The sequence below is a fragment of the Leptidea sinapis genome, chromosome 34, assembly GCF_905404315.1.
Source record: "Leptidea sinapis chromosome 34, ilLepSina1.1, whole genome shotgun sequence".
NCBI classification, from domain to species: Eukaryota; Metazoa; Arthropoda; class Insecta; order Lepidoptera; family Pieridae; genus Leptidea; species Leptidea sinapis.
In genome coordinates this window covers 7,164,988-7,192,016 of record NC_066298.1, presented here as the reverse complement: position 1 = coordinate 7,192,016, position 27,029 = coordinate 7,164,988, and the positions used below count along the sequence as shown (strand labels likewise).

The 27,029-nt window shown below is 33.2% G+C and overlaps 1 protein-coding gene across 3 annotated transcripts; it reads right to left on the bottom strand.

Moving 5' to 3' along the window:
• Positions 1-1,546: 1,546 nt before the first annotated feature.
• Positions 1,547-27,029, bottom strand: LOC126975101 (thymosin beta). Of its 3 annotated transcripts, XM_050822924.1 has the most exons (6): positions 26,860-27,029; positions 5,871-6,024; positions 5,353-5,466; positions 4,649-4,762; positions 4,348-4,461; positions 1,547-2,379 (listed from the first exon to the last, which is right to left on the bottom strand). In XM_050822924.1, the coding sequence occupies exons 2-6, from the start codon at positions 6,010-6,012 to the stop codon at positions 2,240-2,242; spliced, it is 624 nt and encodes a 207-aa protein (XP_050678881.1). In that variant the 5' UTR covers positions 6,013-6,024; positions 26,860-27,029; the 3' UTR covers positions 1,547-2,239. The 3 variants fall into 3 exon arrangements, with proteins under 3 accessions (XP_050678881.1, XP_050678882.1, XP_050678883.1); XM_050822925.1 differs by lacking the exon at positions 4,348-4,461; XM_050822926.1 differs by lacking the exon at positions 5,353-5,466.

Sequence of the window (27,029 nt, the reverse complement as noted above, 5' to 3'; positions counted from 1 at the left end):
TAATACGCTGTAAATTTTGACGCTTTTGTGCACTTGATTTTTAAAAAAGAAACAAATACGTATAAGTAGTAAGTTTACGTATATAAATAAAATTGTAATAATTATTAATACTCCGATGTATACATTCAACTTATTATTTTATAATCTTTAGCTACATTTATTAAGAGGACAAGTTTTGTATTACAAACCATCAATATATTGTGGAGCTAATTTGGTTGCTGGAATATGACATTATTAAATTCCATTCGGCCTCCAATGCCCCCGCCCGGCTTCGCTGTGCTAGAGCTAGAGCACAGAGGAGGTTTTTAGTCGGTATGGGGTATTTACACTCAAACCTGCCATATGGGCCCAGTTTCGGGGTCTTCAATACGTGTATAGGTATTTTCCACCCCTCCAAAAAATAAATAAATAAAATGCGTTGATGTTTATAACAACCTATATTCACTTGAATGTCTAGACTCAGACTAGCAAACTTCACACACCAAGGCATAAAAGGCACTTATTTTCTCAAAATTGATTCCTTTAGAATTCTTTTTTATGTCATTTCTAATATACTAGATACTACTACCGCTTCGGAAACAAATGGCGCTCTGAGAGAGAAGAAACGGCGCAAGAAACTCTCCCAGGATTCTTTTTTTGCGCTCTTTTCAATAAAATTATACAATATTGTACAGTCATTTCTATCGCTATAAAATAATCACAATCTAGTCCCAGGCTGTCCGATCATTTAGATATTCAGCTGTGGCGTAATAGGATTTACGACAGAGGCATTTTTTATAAAACATTTAAATTTATTTATAGATAATGCCTGAACAGTGGCTGGGACTTTATTATAAAAGTGTATTTACCCTTAAAGCTATTATGTAACTTATGAAGCCTACTAGAATTAGTTACAAGCAATCCCTTATTTCTAGTGTTATAATAATGAAAATCACTATTAAGAGCAGAAAGGTGAAGATTTTTGTGAACGTATTTCTCATAAATGTACTGACAATGAACTGTCATATATATTTATTTTGTTTAAATTTTTCTTTGAGAGACTGTCTATAACCAAGCTGATATATAGCACGAAGAGCTCTCTTTTGCAGAGCAAACACTATATCAAAGTCAGCAGCATGACCCCATAGTAAAATACCGTACGTCATGATGCTGTGAAAATAACTGAAGTACACTAATCTAGCGGCCGCAACATTCGTGTACTCTCTAATCTTTCTAACGGCATATGCCGCAGAGCTGAGTCTATCTGCTAGATGGGCAATATGTGGACCCCACTGAAGCTTTGTATCTAACGTGATACCCAAAAAGACCGTAGTGTCCACAAGTTCCAATCTCTGGTCATTTATAAGTTTCATCACTATCTTGAAGGTTAAAAAATAAGAATCTTGTTTCTGAATTATTTTTACCTTCCTGGTACTTGCTATCACATTTTTTTTTATAATTTATTACATGAAGGTCATGTAATCGATGTCTCTTGCGATCACAATAGCAGCCGAGTTGCCAGAGCTCAGTAGTTATAGCTAAAATAGGGTGAAATAAGAAATTCGGATTGTGTTATATATTTATTTATAAAAAGCACCGTCTGTAAAACATACAAAATTTTGATACATTTATTGGCGAGCCGTATCGTATAAAATTGGAAAATTTCTTTGCGTTATGTTTAAGAGCGTAAAAATTATTGTTCATCACGAAATAAATACGATTAGAAAAGTACAAATCCTATTCATTGAGCATTATTATTACTACTTGTTTTTATAAAAATAAATACCTAAAATATGTTTAAGACTGGCTTCTTCAATTAAATATTAATAATGCTGTATGTATATAACGTACAATAATAATAGAAGGAATAATATAATATTAAATTCCCAAAATTACGAAGCAGTATTGGTAACTACACTCCTAAATTAAAATTTAAACCAGACGATAAAACAGATAAACCATGAATTTCGTTGGCAATTAAAATACAATTTTTAATACTAAAGGAGCGAGTTCTTAAATAATCAGTACACAATCTTAGACTATACGCATAAATAAAACGAAACTGCTAATAAAATATATACCTAAAATATTATTAAAAGTGACATAGAAAATTTTGGTTCCTACAGACTAATAAATCGGTTTGTGGCACATTTAGTTGAAAAACTAGGAATAATAAGAGCACACAAACCGACCTCGATTTAAAATTAAAACTTATTATACTGCGCTACTAGCGAGATATAGTTGCGATATTGAGAAGCGCTTAAGCGGTCTTCTCCTGCTCGATCACGTCCTTGGTGGGCAGTGGGTTCTTCTCGCAGGTCTCTGTGTGTTTCAGCTTAGTAGGGTCGAAGTTCTCGATGCCGTTCAAGAACTTGTTCTTCTCCTTCTCGGCTTCGATCGCTGGGAATTGTAAATACACACACATATTATATAACTTCTAAGAAATCATCTTAATTCTTTTTGTTACTAATAGTTAAATAAACTTTATTCAATTAGGCTTAAACTAAGCGCTTTTGAATCGTAATCATATACATATATTTCTTTTAAATTACTGAATCTACCATATTATGATTCAGATTAAGTAGAGCTCGTGGGAAGAACATACAAGAAACTCAACGGTCACTCTTTTTAATACATAACAAAATAGTTTCTAAGATGCTGCACCTAATATATAAATCGTGTTTAAATAATAATAATATTCGGCCAATTCTCGGCAACCTTTATTAAACAACATTCTTACTTAGAAGAAATAATAATTGGTTAATGTGATTTGCGAGTCATTTTCGTAGAGAATATTTAACATCTCACCACGTTACCCTTTCAATCCTCACCCGCCACGTACCAACGTGTTTTCAGTTTTGGAAATCATATTATGTACTTTTATTCGACGTTTTATTAGGTCGTCAGAGCTCTCTTGTGATTCCTCTGATGTTACAAGAGAGTATGGGCTGCGGTAATCACATACCATCAGGTGACCCTTAGGTGTTCTATAGTGTGCGCGGAAGTGCTAGCCACCGCCTGAGCGGCAGGGCGGGGGAGGTAGACAAACGTCAAGCTAACTCATTCAGGAGGTCTACTCGCAAAATCGACAACGAATACGATAATACTCCGAATATATCGCAACTATCCTACTCTAACAAATGTTCGAATTCCTTATCGTTTATCGTTACCATAGACTAATATTTTGATTTTTTTACGATGTTAGTGTGAATGAAATATGTTCAAACTTAAACATTATCTGTGCTATGTCGCTGTTAAATGTAAGTCAAAACATAGTTTAGGCGCTAAGGACCATGCCAGACATGCACCACCAATTTGGTTTCATTTACACATAATGTAAATGTTAAAAAAGTATGTAATGAATATGATATGACCATTTAAAATTGAATAAATAATACAAAACTTGCGGATAATAAAATGTAAAAAAAAGTAACTCAACCCTTCTGGTCGACTTCCTATTTCACAGGCGGCCATTTGCATTATTTCTACGCATAAACGATCAACAGAATGACTTAAATGACTTAGTAGTAAAAAATCCTGTTGAATAGTAAATCACATATAATTATTTCAATAATATTTATTAAGAATGTATATTGTATGGCAAATATATCTATACAACTTGAAACGATAATAGCATCGACAGCCTAGAAGGTGTCGGTGAGATTATCGTAAAAGTGACGTTTGATTATTTGTGAAATTCGAATATTCGTCTCTGACATATTCAGCTAAGCGTAGGGTTAGGACCGATAATATCGAATAATGTTACGTTCGTTCAATCATCGTTTCGACATTGATTACGATGTGGCTAAGAGTAGGATTCGAGACGACTAATGCGACGATTTATCGAATATCGATTTTAGAAGTAGGCCCCCTGTCGTCGACCATATATATCGTGTGCGTCTTGTCTCCTCCGTCTCACCCCCCCATACCTCAGGTGACTAGGCGCTTCCGCGCGCACTATACTTTATCCTACCCGTCCAAATAGGAAACTTGGCGTCGGTCGTGTTATTTTTTTAAAAATGCTACACCCCCTCTTTATCATAATCTTTGTTTGAAAGCCTTATTAAAATGATATGTAGTAATCAAAGTCTAAGTTAAGAAAATCTTGTTAAATACCAGCATCTAGAAGAATTGATTTTGAGTTTAAAATATAGAAATTATTATATTATTTTTATAAAACATCTAGTTGATTATTAAGTAAGTTACATACTAGTGGATTACAAAAAGACTCAAATTAGTAAAAACAAAAAAACGTTTTTTATCACATGACAAAAGTATAGAGGCTACAAAAATTGCAACATAAAAGCATTTATGAGCCAATGCAATAAATACATTAAAAGAAAAGTAATGCCAAAAGCAGTAACAAACCTTCCTTTGGAGGTAGGGGGTTTTTTTCTTCTGTTTCGGTGTGCTTCATTTGTGTTTTGTCGAAGTGTTCTACGCCATCGAGCAGGTTCTGATGGGCCTTTTCAGCTGCTACCACTACGATAAAGCATTGTGCAAACGCAAAATTTAAGCTTAAATTAAAACGCATATACATATTCATTCAAAATGCAGCAGAAATAAAAAGTAGTGCACAGTTACATGCAAGGCTTAATAATTATTACTTTATTACAAAAGTATTATGTTCTTAAATATCATTCTGAATTATATTGTAGATTATGCATACCATCTTTGTCTGGAAGCGGATTCTTCTCTTGTGTCTCTGTGTGCTTTAGCCTGCTAGCATCAAACTTTTCAATGCCAGCAAACAGGGACTGTTGAGTTTTCTCAGTGGCAACATCTGTGTACAGCCATAGACAATGAAATTATAAAAGTGCGTACAATAGATATTTTTGCTAGAACTCGAAGCATATTAATAAATCCAATAATTATTAATTGTTAATCTCAAACGTTAAAAAATATTATTAAGAAATAGACAACACTCCATATTCTTAATAGGTTATGTCTTATAATTAGGTATTTTATAAAACACCAAGAACAAGGCAAAAATAAAACTAAATTTAACTGTCAGATATTACAATGTGCAAGTTGTTATAGATAATGTTTTTATGAATTTTGTATATTAAAACTGATGGGATGAGATTATCGAAAAACCAAACAACACGAATGAGTTAAATTTATGAATAGTTTTAAATCGCGAACACATAAACAGGCTCTGATCCAGTTTCTCCAAAAATACCTAATCTAGTTCTTGAGCAAATACGGATATTTTGGAGCTTACTTAGTTCAATTACTATAATTTAATCATATAATATGTTTTTTGAAAAAAAAAACCAGAAAAATCTAAAGAGGTAAGTTAAGTAACTCTTTATATTTAGTACTATACAGATCTTCAATTTTACTAGATCAGTGCCTGGGCTTAACAAATACCTAACGCGTTTGGAAGTACTATTTTCTCGACAGTTTCAGTTTTCCTCAATGATGAAGTTTGAAATTGTTCAACTCCCTGCAGTAGTGCTGAATGTTGCTTCTCTTGCGCTACGTCTGAGAAACGGTTGTATAAAATAATTGATGTTAAGTTTAATTTGTGGTTTTAATAGCTATTCTCACACCTCAGGCTCGACAATGTCCAACTATATGTCGACGTATTTCAAGTTTTTTAATCAATCAAGTATCGTAGACTCCCTAGAGATTATACTTAATGGCTTGCAATTAGAACGTTGAAATTCATGAAAACTCTTGGTATTGTAAAGATTTGCTGCCGCTCGAAAATGACTAATTATATGGCACGAAATGTCAGGGTAAACTTAACTATTATTTTTCATCGATAATTGCTGACACTTTCGCTAAATAAAGATCGTTTTCGGTATTCCAAATTACCAACGTGACATACTACACAGGATCCTTAGCGAGTTTTGGAATTCTAGAAATATTACATCAAAACATACCTTCCGCTGAGGGTAGAACGATTTTTTCGTTGGTGTCCACATCGCGAAGGCAGCTGGGGTTGAATGCTTCGAGCTGGCTCTTCAGGTCTGTGGCGACCTTTGGGAGGTCCTTAAGAGAGGGTGCGTCGACTGAGCAAGCCATTATTTATGAGTTCTGTTGACAATAAAAAAGTAAAATTAATGAAAATATTTTTTAAAAGAAAACAAATTGCATTATAATGTAAATGAATGGTGTCAGTTGTGGCGATCACTCAACATTGGGTGATAATCTTGCTGTTTGCTCCTTAATTGCTTCTTCTCTTAAAGTCTAGTTAGTTGCTTACAACGTCCGAGTATAATAATTATAACATAAATAACAAGCAACTTATGCCAATAAAAAATCCGTCTACTTGGCTAATTTTTATTTTGCACATATATCAACAAAATCTTCGCATACCTTACTCCGAAATTAATCAAGGTTTTATAGATTAAAACAGATTTAGGATATCTTAACGTAAAATTCATTATTGCTTTTAACCTTTTTAATGTTGATATACGAATTGAAACTTATTATATTTTCAAAATGAAAAAATATTAAAATCTTATTTTTTGCTGATGGCATCAGGAAAAAATAAGTTTTTAAGCAGCCTAGCGAAACTTTGATAAAAAATCGATTCAATAGATTGTATTAAACGTGCAGTCAGTGATAGCTTAAATGTTATGACGGCTATAATCTTGTAAAAAACGGAGATAGCCGAAATCCACTACGTTTAAAGCAACTGTTCGCTTTCAAACTTATCCGGATTATACTTCGTCACCAATCGCCATATTGTAATTTCTACTACTTCAAACTTATGTCAAAATGACATTTCATACTAAACTAAATTTCCATTTTTACTCAGGCAGTCCCACCTCTTATTACGTAGTATTTACATTCTCTTTGATGACACGCAGATAATAATACTTACTACTCAGCTTAATATGTCAAATCTCCGTCATATTCTAATGCGCGCACATACATACACTATAATATACTAATTCGTACGTATGTTAAGCTAATTAGATCTGGAGGATGTAAGGGCTTGTGGTCTGTGAAGTATCCCAATGAAAGCGTCGTTGTAGGGAATGTAAACAAGCTTTGTATCTGCGGACGGCGTGTGGTGGGATGGCCGGGTGACGCGATACGGTCCACTTAAATTGTTTACGCTCCAGTGAGCTGCCTAATGCACCGAGCCGCTTCTTGTTTATGATTTAATCATTTCATGTAATTAGTAGATGTATTCTCATAATGGTAGGCTTATACTCTTGCTAAAGTTATATCGACAGACATGTGGGAGAAGTCATTAGACTAGCATATCTTAGTAAAACACTATCATTGTATATTAATTCATGTAGCATCAACAACGTGTAGAAGCTTTTTTGGATACTTATATTATGGATTTCTATATACAGATTTTTAGAGAGGATAGTTTTATTTGGAAGTAAGCGCTTAAACTCAAGGCTTATGGAATTAAATATAGCTTTAATATTTCAAAGTTTAAAATTGGACTAGATACCAATCATATTGGATACCGATCAGGAGAATCGCGAGCTCGTACGTCGAAACACTAAATAATCCATACGAATATCACAACTCATATATAGATACAATGAGACTATAACTCTCGACTGTTTGTTACTCATTCACGCCTAAAGTAGACGATAGATTTTTTAAGTTTCAGAGGAAACCCGAATAGACAAAAGGGCAAACGGTCAAGAGGCTAACGTGATGGGAAGTGATGAAGTAACCACACATGGACATCCGCAACAGCAGGGTCAAGTTAAGTTGGAAGGTTGCTTCTATTTATTTTACTTACTTTTACGTGCGTGTGCGTGTATCTCATAATATATTTTATTTTTAATAAATACCTTAGTCACTAAATATTATATTATATTGGCGAATGCGCAAATAGCTACACGCAAACATGGACAGGGAACGACTACTAACTGCCTGAAATTTGTGTCACTATGTACAGCCTGCCGCGACAACATTGAAGACCTTTCTTATGTAAGAAGACATCCCACACCTGAACCCTCTGTATATATATGTCCCTTAAAGGTCTTGAGGGTATGGTCTACACAGTAACACTCCAGCAGATCAAGGCAAACTTAATTCCTGAGCCACGATTCGCACACCCCTATGGGAACCATGTACTTCCACGGATTTAAGTGCTTCAACCCTTCAACATACAAAAAACTGAATAAATCATAGAAAACACTTTATTCAAAATAAAGGTACTATATCCAAATTAATATCTCGTCAGTTTGAATGTAGCTATTTTTCAACCGAAAACCCGAGTAGAATACAAAGCGGACATTGTTATAAAGTGGCTATATGTATTGTTTATACTATGTTGCAATACATCCTGTCCGCAGGGAAACAGCCTTTGTTAAAAGACGTGCTCTGAGGTAGCACATAATCATCTATTCATGTTTCATTCAGTTCGTCAATGGACTCGTCTGGGGAATATGAAATGCGTTGGCAATTAAAATATGAAGTCCCTTTTAATATACATTTGCTATTATAATAATGATCTGGCGATTTAGTCTACAATAGGCTCCGAGTTGTTCATTACTCTGTGCATGGGTTAGTACTCAAAAGTTTGCTTTCACATATTACTAGGCACGATAATTATAATTGAGTTTATAATAATTTTTGTCTGCTTTTGAGGTACAATTTGTTTTGACCAGAGGCAATAATTATAGCCTAGCTATGGTTTTAGGCCTATAGACTTGCATCCCGTGCCACTAATTAAAAAAAAAGTATGGTTTTAACCGCGAATTTAAGTCAGCGCTTACGTTGGATTCGCGATATGTAGGAGGTAAGTAAAGTAAGAGAGGTAAGAGAACAAACGTACCTAACGAAAGTCGAGAAGCTTTTATTTTTGAATGGAAACTTTTTTCTGTTTTTTCATTGTTTCAGCTTAACAATGCCTAAAATATCTGCTACAACAGCCATTCACAGACTAAGAATAAAAAAGTCCACACGATATCGATTCACGATTAAGTTAAATGTTGATATTGGAATACTTGTATATAGGTGTTTCTAGGTAAATTGTACACTGCCATATAATTCCAATAACCACACATAATACGTCTTGCAATCCTGTTTCGATGCGTCATCGCTCATTTTGCTTCGAGAAAGGTACGAGACATGTATAAACACCGAGAGATCAAGATTTTTAAATATAATTTTGATATGCGTCACCGTACTTATTTGAAATGGAGATTAAATACTTTATTACTCATTGTTTACAGCTTAATAAGCATACTAATTGTTGTGGCCTGACAACATTGTTGGTACATTAACAGCCAAAACATATTATGGTCTGGTTTCGATGGTATGACGTATTGTCCATCGCACAAAGTCATTATTACCGTCCGGACCGTACCGGGTACGATGGCTGAACAATTGGTGCGCCATGTGTTTAGGCAAGAAGAGTTTATTAGAATTTGTTCATTTAAAAGACATGATGGAAAGAGTCAATCGATCAGCGCTACAGGTAATACAGAAAGAGAAATAACAATAATAGCGTGCCATTTGCCTTTGAGGAATGAACAAGCACGAATTTTAGACAAATTACATTGATGATTCTTCACCTAAGAATTTTTTATAATAACCTCAGATTATTTATACGTCTAGATAGACTATGAACAGCTGTGAAAACGTCGAAAAAAGTTTAGATTTAACCTCTATTTGAGCAATTCACGCATACTAACACAAAATGTCATAGAAATCGCGAGTGCAAGACGTACTCCTGGCCTGTTTTTATCGGTTGTCTAACATCAAGAGACTCTATCTAGATGTATTAATTATTTAAGATAAAAACGATACGTTTTTCGTCCTACGTACCAATCAATGCTGATAAGTACCGTTAGACTAACAAAAATAGATAAAAATTCGTGTTTTATGTCAGAAGTCAGAACCAAAATTGACTTATCCAAACAAATGAACAAAAACAGGGTCAATGTAACTGTTGTAGTGTCATATTGTATCTTTTGTTTATAGGTGACGTAGTTTTTGCATTACAAAGTAACAAAGGCTCATCACAGCTTAAGTCGAACAACTGTATATTGTACTCATTTGAGCACTATTGTCGCGACACGCCTGCGTATAAATACCGTCTTATGTCAGTCAGCCTTTCCACTTCCATCTATAGTCAAACAAGTGAACAAGATAAAAAACCCGCCATATGGTCGCTGTTATGAAAGCTTTGTCCTTTCGTAGACATCTGAGCAAGAATTAAACGTTCTTAAATGTTTTAAGTTTCGGTTGAAACCAGTATTTTTTAAAAGATTCCCTATAAACGAGGGTAGTTGAAAGTGAAGATTAAATGTTAATCTTATGTTGGCTCAAATATGAAGCAACAATCACAAAACACAGAGAGTACAAATTTTAAAGCGTAATTTAAAATTAAATCTTATCTCAATATTATGATAATAATTTTGATACTAAGAAATGCAACAAATCACCTAGGTTTATCTTAATAACTTGATTATATTTTTGAATATTATAATAAATATTATTTTATGTATATACTTAAGCAGCCATTGACCTCTGCGGAATCAAGCATAGATAGTAAGTGAGAATGATAAATAAATTTGGTAAATCACAAAAAAATTCAACGTGCAAAAATAATATTGACTCACTATCGTGACCATTATTTTTGTACATTGGTGGACATTCATTATATCGTAAGTAATTAAAATTAGAATATATTATATAATAAATCAAATTAAGCGGTGAAAAACGAATTACATGTCTATATATAAAAGAGAATGTATGTGTGTTTATATGTTTAACTATAAATCTAAAACTGTAAGCCCAACTGAAATGAATCTTTGCACACATATTTTTTCTTATTTAGTGGCACGGTATGCAAGTCCATAGGCCAATCACACATATTATTATAACGTTAGTGCCAGTTAGTTATCTTTATATGAAAATTATTGAACCATATTATGTCAAATTAAAATGTGGCAGCATTGAAACACGAGCACTCGTAATAAGCCATTTTAAGGTGAAGCAAAGTGCATCAGGTAGCGGCTAGTTTAAAGTAACAACTACATAATAATTTTCCTCCATCTATTTATGCCTCTTAAGTGTCGTATGTCCATGTATTGAAGTGGACTACTAACATTAAATTTCTAATCTACAAGAGCGTGTTAGTTAACGACACGTTTGGTTTGGTCTTGACTCTTGATACCAATGCTCTAAATAAATAAAACAAACAATCAATGTAATTTGTTGTGACATATTTTAATAACCAACTTCACCCTGTTACTTTTGTGTTACAGCGATGCGCGCGCATCTTAAAATTTCACTCTCATCATTTTTTCATAACGCGCCTTAAGAAGTATAACTTCAATAGATATTGTGTACGCAAAAAAATACGTATTTTCGGCCATGTTGATACATCAATATGAAACTACTTTTTGAGTATGTAGTATATATTATTATTTTGATTTAGAATTCTGACGTCAGGTTACGAAGTACTCATAACAGACCTCAATTGACGGACAAGATCAATTACATGATACATCAGACCACAGCGGCAGACGAACGAACAGTGAACACTGAACATTGAATGAGTCACGGCGACCTCGCGCGCCAGCTCCGCGTCTGTACCGTAGAAAGTTTATAGTTATTAAAATTTCACCGTAAGAAGAGCGCTGTCATGTACCGTTCCGTTGATTTACCACGCTCGTACGGCGCAGCAACATAGTTTATTATCACTAATCAAATTAAAAGAATCCGTTAAATTTCGTGATATACTGAATACTGGACGATGATCTATGCTGTAAGATGTTATAACTTACAGCCAACATGTACATTCGTTCTTTGTTAGCGTCAATTCGAGCTGCTCTCACCCGCCTAGAAATTTCTATACAGATTAAATTCTTGCATGAGATAGATTTTTATGTACGGACTTTAATCAGTATTTTAAATTGTTTATATCGTCCACCATAACAATAATATCAGAAAACAGCCCAAATAAACGTTATAGGCGAAAACTTTGTAGTTCAGGATCCCGTTGGATCCTTCTAGCAATTCGCCTTACAGGAACAAACATAAACTTGTTATGCCTACTACTCGGTTGGGTCGAGTTAGTAAGTCTTGTTGGGCGATGTATATGCTTCTACAAAATGATCCCAGAAAATGTACAAAACAAATGTGTTACGAAATTTAAAAGAATTGTTAAAAAACTTTTGTGTGGGAAAGGTTATTATAGCATAAACGATTTTCCTAATGACACAACGGACTGGGAATAAAGCGAACACCCTCAGGCTCTTTAATTATAAATGTTTATTGTACGATATCACATTGTAACCCATATTTTATATTTAAAAAAAAGGCCTGCTGAGTTTCTTGCGCCCATTCTTCTCAGGTCTGAGGCAGTCTCTTTTGAATGGGTAGTTTTTGAGGTTCAATAAGTGATTTTAAATCCTATTTTAAATAAAAATATTTGAATTGCAATCCTAAAATTTAAGCGAAGTACGTTAAAATACTGATGATAATACAATGCTAATAAATCTAAAAGCGCTAGTGTTAACTTCATACTTGTAAATATATCATTATGATTTACAACAATACGGATCGTAATCCCACGCAAATCTAAATGTATCTCTGGAAAACGTTCCATTTTGCGAATGCATTTTAAAACCAGCAAATCTGTAACGACCTTGTTGCTATTAATACTAAGCATTCCTGGCTAGCAATGGAGTCCGGACCAATACGGCGGTAGCCTTGCTCGCGTCAACAAGGTGACTGCGAATAACAGTTTTGACCATATACGGTGATGCTCGCATCGAGTAGGGTGACCACACTTTGAGGGTAATTTACGCGATTCTTTCAATGTTTATTATAAAATATTTTATAACCTACTATCATACCGTCATGCAAAAGTTAAATCTAAGTTAAAATATAAGCTTTTTATTATTTTTCTAGCTACGTGTTTGTTTGTAATTCTTCCACACTATGAAATGTTTTCTATACTAAGATTATGAACTTTGTAAGGTTCTAGTTGGTAATCTCTGGATGTATGGAACCGATTTTGAAATACTGTTATCAATAGAAAGTCACATTATTTGTGAGTATAATAGGCTATATATATATATATATATATATATATATATATATATATATATATATAGCCTATTATATTATATATATATATATTAGCACGAAAAATCCAAAGTTATTTTCGTGGTAGTCGGATTTGCTGAGAAAAAGCGTCGAACAAAAACGTCTCATACGAACGCTGCCTTAAAATGATGAGAGATATTATATTACAACTAGTTTATAATAAATATACAAATTACTATAAAAATACTTAGGCAATTTCAGTCATATTGCATTGCTTAAGGCGACACTAAATGCCAGCGACCTTGAGCGATATGAGTTCACGGCTGCCGGCCCGCCATCTATATAACAAAGCCAATATTTTCAAAATTCTTGCGTGGAAAACAGTTTATATGCTTACAATCCTCATTATTCAGTACTAATCTGAATAAATGAACCTACACAAAAAAGTACATGCTATAAGAATAACTTTTCTGAGAGAAGTACCAAAAAAATGCGTCACGCCATGCTAAAACTTGTTTAACTTCAAAGAAAAGTGGTAGTTCAAAAAGGCTCGGCAGTGTTAACTATAACCAACAGCAAGCATTAGCAACCTACAAATAAGACTTAAGGATATGTATAACAGGATTAAGTAGTGTTCATAGCTCGAAATGCTATACTTTCACCACAAAACTTGTCTAAAAACATTATGTTTGCGTGTTTTCTGCTTACTCATCGCCTTAAGGTGGACATACGTATTACGCAAAAAATCCTATCAATTTCTAGGTATAGTTAAAATACTATAATTTTTATTATATTGTACTTCTTAGTTTCACGTCAGCTGTCGTCAATGTTCAATATCAGGAATTAAGTTCACTGAATGCGGACATCCGACTGGGCAGCAGGAAAAGCGCCTCATTAAGTTAGCTCTGCACTTGTACGGTTTCGATTTAATACGTATTTATTATATTAATGTAAGCCTCTTGACTGTTATTAAGACAACTTATTTAAATAGACCTTTTTAGAAAGAAAGAAATATTTATTTTTATTTTGAAACGTATAAGTAAGTAGTTTTGTACAAAGACAGAACATAGAAAATAAATATAAACTTAAGATTGATAAACAAGCAAAAAACAAAAAGACTGAAACATTTCTATTATATACGATTCAAAAAAAATGGTCCCAACTCAGCATGTTGATGGTTTGAAAACCAACGCTGGTCTTCCGTTGGGCCAGTTTGTGACGTCACGAAAAATATTATGATACTAGCTGACCCGGCAAACGTTGTTTTGCCATATAAAGTATAATTCACGCGATAGTTTTATAACTACTGAAACGTCCGGGCAACTAGAGCGGCTTTTTTCTTTAGACAGTCAAACGTCCAGGCAACCAGAGTGGCCCAGTCGACTTGCGTATTTATTTTGTGTTATAATCTGTAGTATGAGTGAATTAGCTTGTCAAATACGATTTTTAAGACTCTATGGTAAGTAATTGTAATAGGCTTATCTTTTAATATCAAGTATCCGAGCAAAAATTAAAAGAAATAATTAAGTGAAAATCGCTTTGCGGGGGGAATTGTCATTTGTTTATTTTTGTAGTGTCAAGTGTTTTGTTATTGTTTTGTTTATCATGTAAGTGTAATATTTTAATTACGTATTATATTTGTTTTATATATGAAATTAATCCTCATGATATCTAGTTTCCGATTTTATCTACAAATTACATATAAAATTCTTCTTACGACATTAAATCGACAAGTTATAACAGTATGATCGATACTACTTTATCGATTTGGTTTAAATATCAAATTTTTATTGTAATCCAATAAATTAACAGTAAATCATTGCTTGTAATAGGGACAAAATATCATAAATATAATGTTTATAATATTCAATAATCTGGATGTATTGAGACAACCAAGTATTTCACGTTTTACTTGTGCATTCCGCAGATAAATTGTAGGTATATACTAAGAATGGGTGCTTTATTTTAGTTTAATGCAACAATCCCGTAAGTCGAAGTAATGACATATTAATATCAAAAAATAGGTTATATAGTCTATTTCAATAATAATCAAGTTTTATTAATGTGTGCGCTAATATTTTACATAAAAACTTAATATAATGAAAATGTTATCACATTTCTACCTATAATCTCGAGCTTTAACCTTTTATTTATATATAACTTGTGTTCAAAAACATAATTTATGATTTTACACGTTGATTTTCTATACTTTTAACTACTTGAATGTATTTTTTATATAGCCATAGGTGGAGTCGTTAGGTAATTATATCGCTTTTAATAATGATGAATCTCGCGCTCGCCGTCGGATAATCTTAATCGCGTCATCGGACGTTCCGCTACCTGCCAGCTGTCATTAATCGGACGTTGCAGTAGATAAGTAATAAAATATTGCCTATATTATAGCCTGTACATCATTTTGTTCTATTGTCAATAGTTTTTGCAGCGCACGCAAAAATAGGTTTTCGATTTTACACCTTGTGTTACAAAATAGCAATTTTATTACGGATCCCTAATTTTGAAAAAAAAAAACATAGCCTATAGCCTTCCTCGATAAATGGACTACCCAACACTGAAAGAATCATTCAAATCGGACCAGTAGTACCAGAGATTAGCGCGTTCAAACAAACAAACAAACACTGCAGCTTTATAATATTAATAATTAGTATAGATAAAATGAAAGCAAAACTTTTTACTGGTAGCAAACTAAAAGTAACGTGGTATAAAAACGTTCTTTTCCGATCATTTGATACAATTAAAGACATTTCACAACCTGTTAATATGACTTTATATATACTCTTTATATTTATAATAATAAAACTCAGAAAACAGCGTATCTCCAAACTAGAATAATTTATTCACAATTATAGTAGTAAGAGTAGATATTTCCTTGAACAAAAATATTTGACTGCAATGGGAGGAGGTTGCCATTATTACATAAAATTATAAAGTTAACAAGTATTGACCTGGCAAACGTTGTTTTGCTATATTAAAGTACCCCGCGCCCGCTCATTGTATCAATTGTCATTTTTAATGAATTGTCATTGACTCAATTATTGGTAATGCTAGTATATACATTTCTAAATAAAAAAAAAAAGTGTGTGTACTTACTTATGTATGCATGCAAGAAGATATCCTTCTTTGGCCTAACAAATCAAAAATCCTTAAAATTATTCATTCCTTGTGTTATTCTAAGTTTGTAGAAAGATCTATATTGTAAAAATCTTGCAATGATGGCTTTAACAATTCATTATTAAATAACGAATACGGCTGTACGGGCTTGAACCCTTTGCCTATCCTAATAATAGACGAAGAAACCAAAAAAAAATATACAACGAATGTCGCAAACGTCAGGAAATAGGAACCAACTTTACCCTGTTACTTTTGTGTTACAGTGATGCGCGCGAATCTTTAAATTTCAATCTCATAAGAATAAAGAAGTATAACTTCAAAAAATAATGAGTTCCGGATAAGAATACGCTACCAATTATATACTAAAAAAATCTCCGAAATACGCTGCATTTTATGATATAAGTAATATTCCGATCGGAAACCCTCGTTGTAATAAAGTATGCAAAAACGACAAACATTCTCTTGCCAAACAATAAGTTTCTTCTTTCGTCACCCGAATTAGGTCTCTAGCTAAATTTAACGCCTTATAGCCTTACAAATGAACTTGGCATAAAGTTATACCTGAGGATAAACTAAGAATATGCAAAATGTTGACTAAATCACTGACAAAACTTTCAATACAATGGTAATTATTCTGATGTTTTCAGAATGTCAAGCAGCCTTGCAAATTAACGCGGGAAACTGTATACGTCCGAATAAACCAATCATAAGCAAAACGTCTATTTGTCAACATTTTGCATATTCTTGGTTTATTCTCAGGTATAAATTTATACAAATTTTATTTGTAAGGCCGTTAATGTATATATGTATATCACTTTATACAATGGTTTCCCTTGAAAACATAGATCACTTTACATAATAAGAACACATTGGTAATTATGGAGCATACCATAAACGATAAAACATTACAGAAAAATAGTTTCAAATCGAATGAGTTTCCAATTTTTGATATCACATATTACTCATCGGCGATAAGATAATGTGCAAAATAAATGGCTAAGTTACAGTCAATAACGGAAGAACAATGGACTCAACAGAAGGTAATCAACCTCCGCCCATTGCAGTCAAATATTTTTGTTCAAGGAACTATCTACTCTGTGCTCACACTGTCCATAAAGCCAATGTATAGATATTCCAAATTTAAAATTACTTCTCCCTGTCATGTAATTCTGTAGTAACAAAGGTAAGATCAAGACAAAAAGATTTAAATTTGGAATAACTTTATTTAGCAGTTATAACACAGATAATGCACATTATATGTTGAAGAAGAATATACAAAACTCCACTATAGTCTACTACAAGTATCGAGTAAGTATATTTCACAAAATAATACTTAATTTCCGTAGAAAATAAAGACTTCTGTTTTGACAAAAATATAAAGAATCTCGCATTTGATCTGATTATAAACACATTTGTCGGCATTCTTTTGAGCTGATTAATAAACCATAATTAATATAAGATATTAAATATAAGTCTTACATTACCAATTCAAACCACACCAGTCAGGATCGAACTATTGCGAAAACGTAACCATTCAATTAAATAAAAATATTTAGCTGAAAAGAGAAAAAAAATTCCACCGCTTAACTTGCCTCAACCGGTTATTATAAATTTTACCTTTTCCTTTTTTATGGCGGAATCGGTCAACGACCCCGTATAATATATACGTCATCTGTTGTTTTGTAATTACTGTCGCCCACGACATGCTTTATATGGCGACCATATTGCCGTCTGCAGTCTATACGATATATTGTTCGGGCCCACTAGTACATCAGTAAGAGTACGAAATGAACAACACGGATTCCCCATTTCCACGAATATTGTTTGGAGTTCTCGTCGCACTAACCTTAAGTCTAAGATAGACTGTGACAGCTGAGAAACATCGAAAAAAAATTTAGGTTTGACAGCTAAGCACTATTTTGAGCAATGCACGCACACTAACATAAAGTGACATACAAATCGCGAGTGTAAGACATAGCTTGTCACGCACACTAAAGTAATAAACCTGGCCTGTTTTCATCGGCTGTCTAGCAGCAAGTGGGTCTTTCTAATAAAAACATATAAATTATCTAAGGTAATAAAGTGTTTAGCTATTATTTCCCTATACTTTTCAGATATAACTATTATGGTTTCTGACACTCAAGATGATATGGGTAGATGGTTGCATTCAGTTACAGTTTGTGCACTCCCCAGTACTTGAGTTAAAAAATATCGTTTCGAGATGTCATCGTAATGAGTTATTCGTCGGTATGATTGTATACTCAGGGTTATAATTAGGGTCTCATCGGCGGAGGGCACAGACCTCGCAGGAGGAGACTTGCATGCGACATAAGCGAATTTACACATTTTTCTGGGTACATTATTGAAGATCAAAAAATGGTCCACTAGATGTTAAACAGCATAAACAGGTCCGACCATAAAGTGTCAATATGATGTCAATCGTGTATAATTAGGTATCATTCTAATTCCTAGCCAACAGATATGTTCGAAGCGTTTAAGCAAAAAGCAATCATATATCATTTGCTTGTAATTGCACCGGTGCTAATACTCTTCACATGAACTTGAAATGAACGCTGAAAGTCCAGGAACATTACAATGTAAATTTCTTTTTTTAAATGTAGATACAGTGCATTTATATTCAAACTAAACAAATCTTATAACTATATTTACAATAAATACTATGATTGCATTAAATTAAACCTATGATAGCTTTACGGGGAAGTGTATATATGTATGTGAGATAGTACTTAGTACATTCTCCGCGCCTCTAAGCCACGGGCCAAGTGTCTCGACACCAAACGGCACAAATATGTATGTGAAGATAGTACTTAGTACATTCTCCGCGCCTCTTAAACACGGGCCAAGTGTGTCGACACCAAACGGCACAAAAATGTATGACTCACAGAGTTATACTCACAGAGTTATACCATTAGATTCTAACTTGACTATTGCCTTTAGATAGTAGATATACGTGTAGAATGTAGATAATATCATAACGTTGAATCGATGACAGGATCCAGTTATATCTGATATTGTCACGAAGATCTTAATGATTTTGTCACGTATACGGCTACAACCAAATGTCTTAACTGTCACGTACCTACAGCATCACCACACACCTGCGGGTGTCGCAACCTCTGTCCACTATCGCTGCCCATTGTCTAACATTGTTGAATACAACAATGGTATGATGTGCGTGATATAACAATATACCTACCTGCACATTGTGCATCGCATTTCATAATAATCTATATTAATGCAATAAGTTACGTTAATACTTGATTAGGTGTTTGCTGTTCACATTCACGTCATCGGGAGTTACAAAGAGATGCTTTCTAACAAGATTTACAAGACAACTTGATATGATTATATCAAATACATAAATTATTAGCTGACCCAGCAAACGTTGTATTGCCGATATTAAAATCGCGATACAATAGCATTTAGGGGGATGAAAAATAGATGTTGTCCGATTCTCAGATCTACCCAATATGCACTCAAAATTTCATGAGAATCGGTCAACCGGATTCGAAGGTGTTTAACTACAAACACCGCGACATGAGAATTTTATATATTAGATAACACAGAAGATATTAGATTATATAATATATAGGCGCAAAAGACGTTGAGCTTTTGTTACGTATTTTATTCTGAATTTAAGTGCAATATGTTTAAAACAGACCAAACTGTCTGATAGGTAAATATATACTTATGATAATTGATCAATTTAAATACTGTGTAGCGAAAAGTAAAGACCTTTTTAAAAAGTGATGTAATTTTTTGAATGAAGTAGTGTGTCATTGCTTCTTTTGTGATGTTAAAATGAAGAAAAAATTACATAAGTGCTGTTGGCTCAGTCTAAAATAATATTTGAAGCAGAGTAATTAGTATATTCCTGTTATTTAATAAATTTAAAATGTAACAATATGGAACATTCTTTGAAATGAGAATATTATGAAGGCTCATAAAGTTTATATTTCTATTTTGAAAACAAACCATAATTTCTTTTTTACTCCTACTACATTACTATGGGTAAAAATATTGAAAAAAGAAAAATGTTGGCAACCCTAAAAGCTAAGTAATAGGGTTCCCGTGCCACTAAATTAAAAAAAAATAATAGGGTCGGTTACTCTTCGAATACGGAATGCTAAAAATTACAGTTAAAACTAAGGTTTTGCAAGTTTCAACATAAATCGAGTTAGCAAATTAGAAACTAGTCATTATTATCACAATGTACCAAATTAGTAAGCGTTAACGATGTTTAAACCAATTATAATGCAAGAGGTGTCATTGACCTATCGCGGTTTCATAGACCGTAGAACATTATCTTAGGTACATCTCGACTTTATGGAGCATCTAAAATCTAATTGCAATTAAGATGGACAGCGTTTCATTAGTAAGATATAATAATAATGTTCAAAATATTATTTTTCTCAACGAATTATAATGAATTTATAGTATCATCATTTTTACTAAAAAGGCATTTATTTTCTCAAAATTGATTCCTTTAGAAGTCTTTTCATTTCTAATAACTACTAGATACTACTACCGCTTCGGAAACAAATGGCGCTCTGAGAGAGAAGAAGCGGCGCAAGAAACTCTCCCAGCATTCTATTTTTGCGCTCTTTTCAATAAAAATATACATTATTGTACAGTCATTTCTATCGCTATAAAATAATCACAATCTAGTCCCAGGCTTTCCGATCATTTAGATATTCAGCAGAAAAAATATTCTCTCAAGGTACATGAACTAAAACTTTATTTACTCGACGACAAATATTATGTTCATTCGAAGGTTTTGTTGTTTTTTTTTTTATGGAATAGGAGGACAAACGAGCGTACGGGTCACCTGTTGTTAAGTGATCACCGCCGCCCACAATCTCTTGCAACACCAGAGGAATCACAAGAGCGTTGCCGGCCTTTAAGGAAGGTGTACGTGCTTTTTTTTGGGTAATTTTGACATGGGTACCTTACCCATGTCAAAATTACAGTTTGCTTGCTAAACTTTCATTCCGCTTGGGTCAGAATCATAAGCCTGGCCTATATTTTGGACTTTGTATCCTATTTTCTGCTGTACCTTCGCTATTTCTAATTTAACTATCAGGCGTTCTACCTTGATTTGATCAGTCGATGTGTCAGGCATACCATGTAATCAGCGTATGAAAATTTATTAACTGGTGATCCTTTAGGTAAACCAAGAGCTGGGGGTTCACAACGCTATGATATTCTAGAGTATGGAAATAAATAGGCATCCGCAGAAAGTCGGAATCGAGCTGTCGCCTTCAGACATTTACTACTAAGTCAAGTTGAAATAATCTGACAATAAAATTAATGAGATACCGCTTGCTTAACCTACTGATGCAACGAAAAGCGTCTTTTGATTACGAAAATTGAAACATGCCGGGGAGTTACACGAGGTGTAATCTGGTGCCACTAGATTATATCCGGTTCCTACAAACAAGAATCGCATAGTTACTGATAGATCACCACCAACAGATGAGAGGGCTACCGATAAATATCAGTAAGACATTTGTGTGGAAACAACGAGCGTCAGTTAAACCCTAAAAAAATCACCAATCAAATAGTACCGTTTGACGACTTCTTGCTAATTCAATTCTCAATTAATCCTATTAAAAAAAAAAACAATATTAAAAAAATGATAAGCAAGACTGATTTTAGTGCTCGCGCTATCGCGAGGAATTGGTGCGGATATTAATTTTTATTAAAAAACAACAATTCAAATACAGACTGTTTCCATTTTTAAACGTTTTGTTTGATAATTCAAATTCAATCAAACAATAAGCTGTTTCGGACTAACTCAGACTGAAAACAAGTCCCCACGATCGATAAGTATACAAAAGAGCGTCTAATAAGTTATGTACTGACGAATCTCCTATGTATCCGGTAGGGTTGTCTACCAAGTGTGACGCATTGAGCAATCATTAATATTTAATATTATTTACATGTGAAATATGACAAGCCCAAATTATTACAAAAAATAACTATAGAAATAAATTAATGACCTATTATTGCTATAACATTACGAGTCATTTTAATTTATGAAACAAAATAAGATGAAAATTCACCTAAATTAAACTGTTAAGTGTTAATTAATAAATAATAATTACTTAGGCATAAAGTAACTTGCGCTAAGATCGCGTATGTAGGTAAGGTGCCCAAGAACTGACAGCGTTACTTCTCTGAATGGCCAAATTTATTCTCTGAAAGAGCAACCCCTGGACATCACCAAAAGGTGAACTCGTTAGTCCTATTATTAAAAAAAAACTTTTAGTGTTCTAGCAATGGTGGTAGCAGGCAGAAAGACCTAATTTAATGATGAATCCTAAAATAACAACATAACAACACTATTAAAAATTAAGTTTTCATCCACTTGTCCTACATAAAATGAGTTCGGTTTTGTTTTTAACATATTATATTATTATAAAGTTCGGTCTTATAATTTATAATAAAGCTAGGGTGGTAGCCCTGGTAGCCGGTGGCCCCTCCCAGGGCCGGGTATCGATCTAGTGCAGCGAAGGGCACCTAGGGTGTCTGCGGGATCGGCAATAGCGTCGTTCTATACATTTATTGGACACGGCGTTACTAACCAACAACATAGACTAGTATAAATAAAAATTTCGAAATGTGATGATGTGATTATGATTATAGATAATGAAACAAGTAGAAAAACTGCACTATGGTGTACATTTTAATGAATCAGTATTTTTTTTTTAATTTCCTTTAAATCATTCGACTTACTTTGGTTATCTAGTAAAATAATAATATTTAAATAACAAAATACACACAGCTTCTGCTTGGCCACATAGCCGAAATTATGCTATATTTTATTGAATAAAATTACCGGAATTCATTTAATAAAATATTAATTTTATGTCTGGGAAGGCAAGGAAGCGTTTGCCTGTAGGCGAAAATAGATTTAAAAAAAAAACTCCAACGTGAAGGTTAAAATTCACAAAGCTCAAATTCGAACACGTGCTGCTTTGCGTACGCTGCGCTCTCCCTCGCAGTTTATACATTAGGGGCTGTTTCTGTTTGCTCTCAATCGATTCAACCATTCGGGAAGTTACTCTCTCTCTCTTCCAGCCTCTCTTTCCCACATTCGTTGTAATGTCTAACTTCATTAACTGCGCAATATATTGGGTATTTTGTTTATCTCAGTTATTTGACGTCCAATGATTTGTTGAAGTCTAGATAGCAGTTTATTAATAATATATTGTATTCGTAATAGGCAACGTTTTATTTCGCATCACGAACTGTTTAATATATTATATTATTATAAAGTTCGGTTTATATTTAGGTATATTATATTATTATAAATTTCTGACACTGATCTCCAGCACTTTAGACCGCTTAAAATTACTCTTTCTATCAGGATGCTAATCACTCAATAAAAGTGCGCTTCTGAAAGAACTATAGTCCATTCTAAAAAAAAAAAACTTAAGCTGATAGTACTGAAAAAAGAGTCTAAAAAGTTCCTGTAAGACAGTTACTTTTTAGACTGTTTTCAGTAGTTACAAAACGCGAAGTATAGTTTTCCATTATTAAAACTTTTTGTCTTTTAAACCTTATCTTTGTCACAACAGAACTACATGACAGGGCGAAGTAATTTTAAAATTGGAGTAACTTTACATTGAGTTTTTTAATGAGATAGTGACTTCAATCTCCGACTATTATTAATGTTAATATGAATACCTTTACTTATTTATGGTGTATGTGGATGATGCAGCTACTGTACTCAATAACCTTTGTATTAATTTACATTGACTTTTTTGACTTACTCGTGATAGACAGACTATTTGACGTTTGAGTGTGTTTGTCGCATCTTACATATTATATTGTAATTGAAATGATTTGTCATATATTATATTGTAATCGATGTAAATTTAAATCTTGATATAAAAGAGTGGCAATGAGTTTCATGCTACTTCTTCTCATTAGCTCAACCCTTTACGAAGTAGCGGTAGATTCAATAAGAAAAATATATTTTTTTTCATTTGACATTCATAAGTGTCATTTCCGTGACCTACGTGAATAAACTGATTTTGATTTGATTTGATTTATGTCATGATATCACAAGTCAAGCGAGTTACTTGTTAGTAAGTGATAACCACCGGCCATTTTCTCAAGTAACACCATCGGTATACCTAATGATATAAGGCTACCACTAGTACCAGTAAACCCATTACATAATATTCTGAATTCGATAAAAAAAACAAAACAAATTGATACATAGGTACTTCATACAGTAAACGCAGAAGTTCAACCATTAAAAAAAAGGTATAACTTGCTGAACTTAGGAAGGCCATGTTTTTGTAATATAAATACCTACGTCCAATTGTTTATAGAGCTGTGTGAACCCCATTTAAACAAACATTTCAATAACATTTATACTGCCGATGATTCATTGTGAACGACTTAATTGAAAATAATGTCAAAACCAAACAGGAAAACGTGGAGGTAGGTATATTACAATACGCTGTTTATTTAAATTGTACCTATTATAATAATATTATCTAGCACTAGGTACCCAGCAGTTTAACTTATGACAATTTTCATAGAAATTAGTTAGACAGGTAAGTTACCTACATTAAGTCACGGAAGCATACAGTAACAGCAAGAAAAATAATCTGCAATTATTTACGAAATGTCATTGAGTTGATCCATTTTCATTTGATATTTTACCAAAATTATAGATTCCATGTGTATAATAATTAGAGTTCTCTGTGGTGTGTGAAAGTGGCGAAAGTCAACATCCAATACCGGTTTGAATGTATTTTGTTTCTTATATTGTTATTTTGTTGTTCACAAGCAAGTTTACATTAACTTACCCATAAGTACCCGTAGAAATCTAACGAATGAAATATCAACGGCTGTTAATAATGATTTATAATTTAAACATTATCAAAGAACATGTTCTAATAGTAGGTACAAAAATTGTCCTAAAAAAATACTTAATTAAGAGTCGAGCCACTATTTTTTAATTAAATTGATAATGAATATTTTTAAAAGGACAAAGTATTATCATTTGGAAGGGTTTTAAAATTTAGGATTTACCTACTTGTATTTGGATTAGGTAAGTTGTCAGACTTTTGTCAAACATCCTAACTTTTGCAAAAATACAGTTGTAGATAAATGTCAAAACATTTACCTCTAAAAACGGTTAAAAGTTTAAATGTAAACAGATTCCAAATTCAAAAATAAATGTGTTGTAAAGTCATACGGCCAACGACAAGCATGTGTCCAACGCTCTCCATGTTAGTCACATATCTATTTATAGTCAATGATCTGATATTTAAACCAAACGCGTACACAAGTATCCTTTTATAAAGTCCTTGATGTTTATTTTCTGAAGAAGACTGCACACACTTGATGGTAGGTGAAATTATTAATGTTTGCACTTCAATACATATCACCAAAAAATTACCATAAAACCCGTAAAATTCAATATTTATACATGACATCATAAATATTTTTAAGTTTAATACAACCATTTTTTAGCCGGTTCTGTAAGTAATTGTATTTATTAACATAACTTTACACGATGTGAAACGAACCATAAAAACAGTTATTCTAGGTGGAGTGTTTCTGAATTAATTTTTTACCTTTAATTGCATTGATTTAATTTGGTGAACGGTTTTGATTTGACTTATTACTAATAACAATCACATAGGTACGTACCTACTTAGCTTATATTATCGCCGCCCGAAAAGTCAACTTTAAGAAAATTGCATTGGCCCAGATACTTATTAAAAATCGAAGTAAAATTAATGAATGTAAGTACCTGCCTAAAATAAAAAGAAGAGCTGAAAAGATGTACAAATTGAAAAAAATGTAGTAGGTAGTATCAGTGACCGCGAATCGATTGTTGAATCTGCGAGACTCATCACAAGGTTAAATTTGTTTATTAGTTATTAGGTAGGTACTATATTATTATCTAAAGTTGAATAAACTTTAGCAAGACGATTGCATTGTTATCGAAGTACCTTTGAACATGATTGTACACTGTGGTGACCCTAGATATGAGTCTAAATTTCTAACTCATGTGGTACCCACTTCTGTATGTGTGTATGAACTTAGTTGCAGTAAATTAGCAGCCTACGCGAAGCGACCGCGACATTGATCCAAATATCCCCTTAAATACAGTCACCCCAATGCGTTGACTCATACATATTTTTACGACTTACTTTGTAATCAAAATACATATGAAATTGTACCGTCAGCCGATGAATCATCTTATTAAGAAATGTTTGGTATGCATTCAAAGAATTAAGAATCTAAGTATAATGTGAAAAACCTATCAATAACGAATACCGTATGTCATCAAGGGCGTAAGTGCTTCTATAGTCTACCAAGTACGTAACTTCATGTATTAGTCATACCAAGAAGAATGTTTTATCAACAATGCATTTAACGATAATGTACCAACAGAAAATTAGACGGCATTCGGCTCTTTAACAGACGGTTTACAAACCAACTACGGTCTATGTTATAATGAAGTCATGCATCACTCCCACCCGGCACTGTTCCGTTATTGACATAAAACAAGCAATACAAAAAAGTAGGTAAAGTAAAATATTTGAAAATTGAATACGTGGATGAATTTAAGCTATAGAAAAAGTTTTTTTATAATTCAAATAAAAAAATCTTATTATAGCTAGTAATAGAATTACCAATACCAATGTGCGTGATAAAGTTATTTAAAAAAAATAATAATAAAAGATGTTTATGACTTACCTCTTTATGTTGGCAAGGAATTACAATATGCAGTTATTACACGTAAACGGCTCGGATGTCGGCAGACAAATGCGTGCTTTTCGTTGAAGTAACTCAGACTGACTGAAAAAAGCAGCGAACAAACGAACTGCGAAAGCGATGTCGATTGACTCGAGCCCACGATGCGGGCG